This window comes from Fulmarus glacialis, unplaced genomic scaffold (genome assembly GCF_000690835.1).
Source record: "Fulmarus glacialis isolate BGI_N327 unplaced genomic scaffold, ASM69083v1 scaffold31047, whole genome shotgun sequence".
In the NCBI taxonomy this organism is placed as follows: Eukaryota; Metazoa; Chordata; class Aves; order Procellariiformes; family Procellariidae; genus Fulmarus; species Fulmarus glacialis.
The window spans coordinates 1-8,072 of NW_009223094.1; the positions used below are offsets into that span (position 1 = coordinate 1).

At 41.2% G+C, this 8,072-nt stretch overlaps 1 protein-coding gene across 1 annotated transcript; it reads right to left on the reverse strand.

The window, feature by feature from the left end:
• Positions 1 to 278: 278 nt before the first annotated feature.
• On the reverse strand, positions 279 to 516 carry VAX1 (ventral anterior homeobox 1; the record flags this gene model as incomplete). Its single annotated transcript, XM_009581690.1, has 1 exon — positions 279 to 516. A coding segment is annotated over exon 1 (238 nt), but the record flags the coding sequence as incomplete, so codon positions are not given.
• Between the last annotated feature and the right edge of the window lie 7,556 nt (positions 517 to 8,072).

The window sequence follows — 8,072 nt, forward strand, 5'->3', positions numbered from 1 at the left end:
AAAAAGCGGGGCTGGCCCGGTGCGGGGCAAAGCCGGGGAGGAACCGCCGCGGCTTAACTTTCCCCCGAGCCGCTGGCGGAAAATCACCGAAATAAGGCCGGGCTGGAGCGGGGCTGCAGGGCACAGCCCGGCCGGGGTGTGGGATCTCTCCCCCGGAGCCGTAGGAAGGTCTTTTAACCCAGGGACGGACCGAAGGCAAAGCAACAAAATAAACAAATCTCCCGGGCGTGAACGGAGCTCACCTTCCCCCACCCTCGCGAAATACCTCAAACTCATACCTCTAACTAGGATCCTCCTGCAATAGTCCGGATCAGCCGAACTAGATTTACTTTTATTACAATCTTCCGTAGCTGCAGAGGCAGAAAAAGTCCCTTGCTGATCCTTCAAAAAAGAAGTAGAAATATTTCCTTCAGACCCTTTGCTTTCCTTGCCCTCTTTATGTCCGTTCTTCGAGACCCGGTTAGCTTCAGTCTCTGAACTGCATCTAACGTCCATTTTGTCTTGTTTCCCAAACATGTAGTGCAATAAAAAGAAAAAAACCAACAAAAAATATAGAAGAGTAGAAGAAGAAGAAGAAGACGAAGTCTATGCTGGATATTGCACGGCTTAGGGTCAGATCGGTGGGGATCTGTAAAGCACCTTGAGTAAGGAAGGTCGGGTTTTATCCCACTGGAAAAGCAGCGGCTTCCTCAGTCCCAGCGTCCTAATGTGACTGTCCAGCTTCCCAGAACGCCCAGTGATCAGGTACTCAACAGTGCAACTCTAAAATGATTTAATGTCTGCCTTATTACAGAGACATGTAGTTGTTAGACACACAGAGGGACGCGCACTCGCTGTTTCAATTGATTACGGGTAATTTTGCAGCCTCCACATTTAGGTTACCTCATGAATACACTAAATTGTTTGGATAATATATCAGATCGTAATGGATGGTTTGTGTGCTTGTCCCCAATCAAGTAGAGTTTAGCCAGTGAATAAACTGAAATGATTGGTCTTGCTTTCAGGAAACACACAATCAAAAGACTGAGACTTCCAGAAAAAAAAAAAAAAAAAAAAAAAAAAAGGGGGGGGGGGAGAGGGAAAAAAAAAAACTTTTGACAAGATTCACCCTGAATTGTTAGCACCATTAGCAGCCATTATTAACTTTCTTCAGTATGCCTTTGACCTCCCGATTATATAGTGGCTTTCTCCAAAGCACGCCAAATAAATCTGAATAAAGCTGCTAGGAAGGGCTGGAAAAATGCAGTTGTAGGGGGGTGAAAAAAAAAAAAAGCCCCCTGAATTCTAAACAAACAAACAGATCCCCAGCACGCACACACACAAAAAGTTCTTCCTTCAAGCAGATCTCTCCAAGGAAGCAGGTTATCTTGGCCAGCAGAAATCCTCCTTAACACATCTCCCCACAGACAGCCATCTTAAACTCCTACCTCTCCTTATTTCAGTCCCGATACTTGCTTTTTGTGCTTCTCCCCCTGTGTGTGTGTATGTGTGCGTGCATGTGTGTGTGCTAATTCTGCACCTTCGCAAACACTGAACCTATTCGCAGAGCCTGCTCATTGAAAAAAAAAAGGGGGAAAAAAAAAAAGCCAGCTTTGTGTGCAGTGGATCCAGGAGGGGGGAGAAACAGAGAGGGGGAGAAAGAGGGAGAGAGGGACAGAGAGAGGGAGGGAGGGAGAGAGATAGCCCGTGAAAAATCTCAACTGCGTGATCCACTAAAGGAGAAAAAAGTTTTACTCTAGCTATTTCATTGTCTCTGCTACAATATCTTTGAGAACCGCAACAGCCAGTAATCCAATAAGACCATTGATTAGGCTACAATGATTCAATTCAAGCAAATGGCCTTGTGCAAAGAGCATGCTCCAGTCCTTCTTGTCACCTTGCAGGGCAGAAGCCCTCTTCATGCTGCTCTCCTTATTCATTCCTTTATGGGAAATGTAGAGCAAAAGGAGTGAAAGATGGCAATTATCTAATTGGACTATTAACAAACAATTCTCTGAGTGTGGCTGTCTGGCAGTGGTTCTTGGGCGAGGTGAAAGGCCACATGTTGCACTGGCCCCATTCACAAAGAGTTTAGGGGCCTGAGAGAGAGAGAAAGAATTTTCCCTGAGAATTTTTCACACAAACGCCGGGGTATCCATCAGGCGTGCTCCTCTCCGCCTCATCCTCCGCCTGCCTGGGCCGCTGCCTGGGAATTTTACCCACCTGAAGCAGGCTGGGGAGCCGTGCGTTTTACTGCAGATGGTATCAGCGGGTAAAAGCAGAACGCGGCACCCTTGCCAGGGCTGCTCAGCCCCACGGGTCTCATCCTGCTCCCGCTGGAGGAAAAACAGCCCTCGCCCCATGGGACCCAGTCTTTGTCCAAGGTGGTGTAACGGAGTGAAGGATCCAGCGCTGGGGCCTAATCGTCATACATGGGAAATTCAGGGGAGACAAGAAAAGAAGATGGGAAAAAAAGAAGAGAAAGGAGGGGAGGGGAAAATAAAGAAAGGGAAAGGAAGGGAAAATAAGAGAAAGAAGAAAAGGAAAGGAAAAGAAAGGAAACAAAAGGAAAAGAAAGGAAAAGAAAGGAAAGGAAAAAAGAAAGAAGAAAAGAAAAGAAAAAAGAAAATAAAATAAAATAAAAGAAAAGAAAAGAGAAAAGAAAGAAAACAAAAGAAAAGAAAAGAAAAGAGAAGAAAAGAAAAGAAGAAAAAAGAAAAAAGAAAAGAAAAGAAAAGAAAAGAAAAAAGAAAAGAAAAAGAAAAGAAAAGAAAAGAAAAGAAAAGAAAAGAAAAGAAAAGAAAAGAAAAGAAAAGAAAAGAAAAGAAAAAAGAAAAGAAAAGAAAAGAAAAAAGAAAAGAAAAGAAAAGAAAAGAAAAAAGAAAAAAAAAGGAGAGGAAAGGAAAGAAAAAGAAAAGTGAAAATGGCAATTCATAGATACATTTCAATGAGTTGTCTTTAGAGGAAATCTTAAACCTTGGTCATTTTTCCACAAATCACAGAATAGTATTTTTATTACCATTGTCTGAAAAGTCAGACTGAGAATTGAGGAGGTGCCCCTAAGATTTTCATCAAGCCCTATCATTTCAACTGTATTTATGCATACAACCGGACATGGAGTGTCCTTATTATGGACCAGGTTTTATTTTTCCTTACAGCCAATGCATCTCAGCAATCTCTGGTGGTCTGTTGTTATTAGTTACTACTTGTATGGCAGTCATACCCAGGGGCCCCAAACAAATCACGGCCCCATTGTGCAAGGCTTCATGCAGATATAGAGAGAGGATGGAATGAGTTCATTTCCTCCATGAATTCGCAATCCTGTGCAAAGGCCTGTTGTGTGAAGGGATGCTTGCGAAACAGTACATTTAAGACAGATTTGGTCCTTTCAGGGGCAGTGCAACAAGTGGATGCTGATTAGTGAGAACATTTTTCGTGTAGCTGAAGTATAGGTTTGTATTTAGCAGGTAGTATGTGTGATATACATAAACGTATACATGTGTATGTATGCATAGGCAAGGTAGTATCAACAGTCCTGGCTGGACATGTTTGTTTAATGCTAAATAAAACAAAGTTCTATTTCAAACATTTTTTACATAACAGATATTTTTTGGACAGAATAGGCATAATGATTCCCATAAAAGGTCTACTGTGAAATACAGACAGCAATTATAATTATATTTGCATAGGTGCGTGGGAGTATGTATGACATTTCCCCCCATGTTTTTCGTTATGCTAATGTCTAGGCATAGGCCATAATAATAAACATGGAGCTATTGAACTCAATTACACTGTTTGAAGCAGAATATCTGGAGATTAAATACTGTATTTGTGTGATAATCTGGCTTTTTTTTTTTTCAACAAAGACCTGATCCAAAGCTCAAAGGCCAGGGAATTTTGTTCTACATGTGTAATATCTTAAGAAATGCACTGCAAACCCCTTTTTGTCCATAGAAGTCAGTGCTATAAAAAGGCTTTCGCCTGTTAAATCAGTTAAATTTGCTTTCACACGTTTTGAACACAGTACTGTTGAAGATCTGGAAATTCAAATAATGAGTCTAATCCTGCAGCAAACTTGTAGTGAGCAGACAGGTCTATCCACACACAGCTCAGTTACTTTAATTGAGGTCCGCTCATCTGCAACAAATAGCGAAGTCCAGAACAGCACTGGGAAATTCAAATTTTTACCATTTATAAAGCCAACATTTTCATTAGTCTAGCAGTCACTAAATTTCCTTTCACCTATTTTCATTTTTTTTTTTCTCCAATAGACTTAAAATAAAGCATTCTTGAATATTATGTTCTTTCAGGACATAATATGTCCCCTTCTTACTGTCGTAACTCCAGGGATCTCCGTAGCTTTAGCACGCTTACATCCACACTCGTGTGCCACTGGATAAGCAGATTAGGGGCTACCTCTTTTCTCTTCAAATAGTGCTTAAAAATGACTTAACACACTACACAGGTACTCCCGGGCTGTACTTTGCTATGTAGACTATCTTGTTGCTTTTCAAATACAGTTTTATTAGTTTGTATTAGCATGTAGAAGACTGAAAAATTTGTTTCTCATTGACTTCTACTATTTATATGATTTTAATCTCTATTTGATGCATAGGAAAGACACCCATTATTGCTACTAGTTCCTAAACTCTTCTTTGTCAAAGAAATATTTCTGTCCTAAATTCGCTTTAAGGCTTGCATGCCAAGCTAGTCTGAGCATAGTGCTAAATTGCTATTGAGCTTCAGTGCATATGCCTGAAGTTAAAAGATGGGTCAAAAGGATCCTGTGTTTAATTCACTTAATTTACTATGTAATATGGATTCCTATCCAAATAACATTCCTTACGAGCACAAGCTTTTGTCCACTTGGAGGGTCGGCTCTTGCCCTCCTTTGCTATCTCTGCATTGCAGAGTCATCCTAATAGACTTTGTCTTCAGTGGATGTTTACAGGTCTCACTTGAAGACCCCAGAACTCACAGACATGTAGGTTAATCTAAATATCTAACAACCTGCTCTGCTGTCTGCGACACCCATTGCTGCCTGGCCAGGGCGAATGTAAGAAAAGGAGGAAAGGCACCCCAGCACCCTCCCAGCCCTGAGCTAAAAAGGCATGGCTCAAAGATCTTCTGATCAAAAGACATCTCTGTGTTTAATAGCCCTAAGTAGACTTTTCTTCCATTAATTTGCCTAATTATTTTGATTCAGATTATTTGCTTTTGAATTTACAGCTGCATTTGGCAAAGGACTGCTAGGCACATTTTTTGGGTACTTGTTTAGCACAGGGGATACGAACTGGTACCTTGGGGCTGAACACCTTCCTGGTTACTTCCAATTAACAGAGAATATGGCAGTTACTCATAAAAACACATTACATGTGGAAATGTCAAGGAGTTGCTATGAAGAGGTCCTACCACACATCCAGCACCCTTGGTCACTGTCAAAGGCAAATGAAGGAGAAACAGAAAACCTCATTATTATGTGCACAGATGCTACGTTTCTCTTGGCCAGCACGTTTCTGTCCAGTGTGGGTGACACTCTGTGAGCAGAGAAGAAGATGATCTTCATGAAGGCAGGGAGTTCACCAGAAGGTTCTTCTTTCATACAAGTCTCAGTGCTGTGCTAATCACCAGAAACTTTGAGCACCTTCTTGACACAAAGTGCACAGCATAATTAACAACTCTGTTGCTCTTGCAATTATTCACTGCTAGGGAGGAAATTGCCATACAATTTAAGATGAACTCCGGAAATTTCAGCATATACATACTACTATGTATTCAGGGGATATTTAAGAGGCGTATGCTAAGCCCTTAGTTGAAGATGGTAACTTGTTCTACTGGGAATTGGCTCCATCTCCTGCAAGTGAGCCTAGAAAATGGTCCTCTTCCCACACAGGTGAGCAGTATCCTTGAAGAACAGGATCACGTCTTTATCTGGAAGCTTTACACTGTCTTCGAAGCAAAGAATTGAAGTCTTTGACTCAGTTCAGCTTTCTGTGTGAAGTGGAAGATAAGGCTGTCATGTTTGTGGCTAGAAAGAGTACTAATTCCACTTTTCCAAGGACTGATGCCCAGGTACATTTGTGTGGTTCAATGGCGTGTGGGTCCCTGGATCATGATATGAAAGACATCACATTGTGTGTTTTATGTGAAATTAAATGTCACAGCTCACAAGAACTCTAACAGGTACAACAGCAAGACAGAGACGATTTCTCTCTGTCTTATAAATGGGCAACACCATCATACCTTGGTATGAAATAGGGATGTAGCTCTGTTTCCAGATAGGCTTCACCAGCTGTTCTGCAGGTGTTGTGTCCTTCATGCCAGTGCCCTATGTATTACTCTTTGAGCAAGCATTCTGCAAGACAACTGTTCAAAATAAATGAGCATATCCAGACATCTATTTAAAATACAGTATCAGATCAAGCTAATATAAGTTATTCCTCGTAGCTGTTACGTTTTCATGCTTTGCTATACTCCTGCTTACTAGCCTGATGCAGAATACAGTCCTAGCTGCTTCTTAATTTTCGTGCATACTTTGCCAGTAATTGCAGTATTGTCTCTTCCAGATACTAAACTGAGCATATTGGCAGGACTCAGCAGTGCTGTTCTGGAGGCCAGTAATAATGAGCGTGGGTATCACACGTGTATCATGATTAACCACGTTGTGGTCATTATGAGCTGCCCCTTACAGTTATCAATCTGGACAGTAGATTAATACAAAGCTTCATTGCCTGTATCATGCCTGTGGCATATGTGAGCCATCTGAACAATGGTGAGACATGATTCTTTTCATGAGGGAAAACTGTGAATTAAGAGGAAATACTGTTTGTTCTCTGACAGCAGATTGAGAGCCTTTGGTTTCAGCCTCAGCTGTGTCACTGACTCCCTCCGTAACCACCAGCACCTGAACACTCAAACTCCCTCTGCCTTAATTTCACCCTCTCCTAACAGGGGTATTAGCTTTACCAATTTTGCTTGAGCATTCGTATTTACCACCTATTAGGTAAAAGCTGTTAGCCCATGAGTTATCGGTGCTAAAGCTCTTGCAATCCTATTCATTCCCATAGTCAATACAAGCAAGTTCGAAGGTTTAAACAGCGCAGGAGGAGATGTTTGCAAAGATGACGTGTTCGGGGTAGTAGATGTGATCTGTACTCTTTTCAATACTTGGAGTTTTAACACTGAAGACTTATGCATCAAAAGCAAAAAAAAAAAAAAAAAAAAGTCGGATTTTGGGTTGAAACAATTCAGTTCTTCCATTTTGAAAGCTTAAGTCAGATCAGATTGAACAAAAAGCATGTCTCAAATACTCATAATCATGGTGTCAAGGAGCCAGGGAAAGGCTGTACAGGACAGTCTTGCTGAGCTGAGTCTGTTCCTTAGGTACCACCTAGTAACTGCAATGATGTGAGATCAGCAGCTGTCCCTTCACTCTCGAGTGAGGTAAACTCTGCCATCACCCCCAGGCTGGTGTAGTATGGTAGCCAGTAGACTTGGTGAAAATCTTCTTGAAATGATATCTTTTGATTTTTTTATTGCTGATTTTACCTTATTATCAAGTACTTCTCCCATGTGAAAATGGGAAATGTCAACGGAAGCCCCAAGTACAAACCATAAACAAAATCAAATCTGTTTTGGAAAGGTTTGTCTACCTGGGTGCTTTGGTTACATCCAACAAACAAGAGGCTGAATAGGAAATTCTTGAACTATAGGTCTTGAAGGTTAACTCATACCATAAAGAGATACGTGGCCACATTTACAGGAAGTTTTTGGACTGAATGTGTAGCTTGAATTCTGGCAGGATTTTGTTACCGGAAATATAGTAGTATTTCAGATGGACACCTGAAGAAATGGTTCAATATACTTCCTAACACTTTGTCAGGGAAAGTGATGGAAAAGGTAGGCAAAAAATCAGTGCAGTTTAGTTTGTTAAAACCTGTCGGAGACTGTGGGTCAGTTTAGGGTGACTTCACTTTATGGTGAATACTTTACCTGATGGATTTAAACATACTGGGAGGCTGAGCATCACAATGGCATACAACTCTGAACATGGCTAAATGCAAGGTAATGCAAATATCAGTGATTAGCTCTAT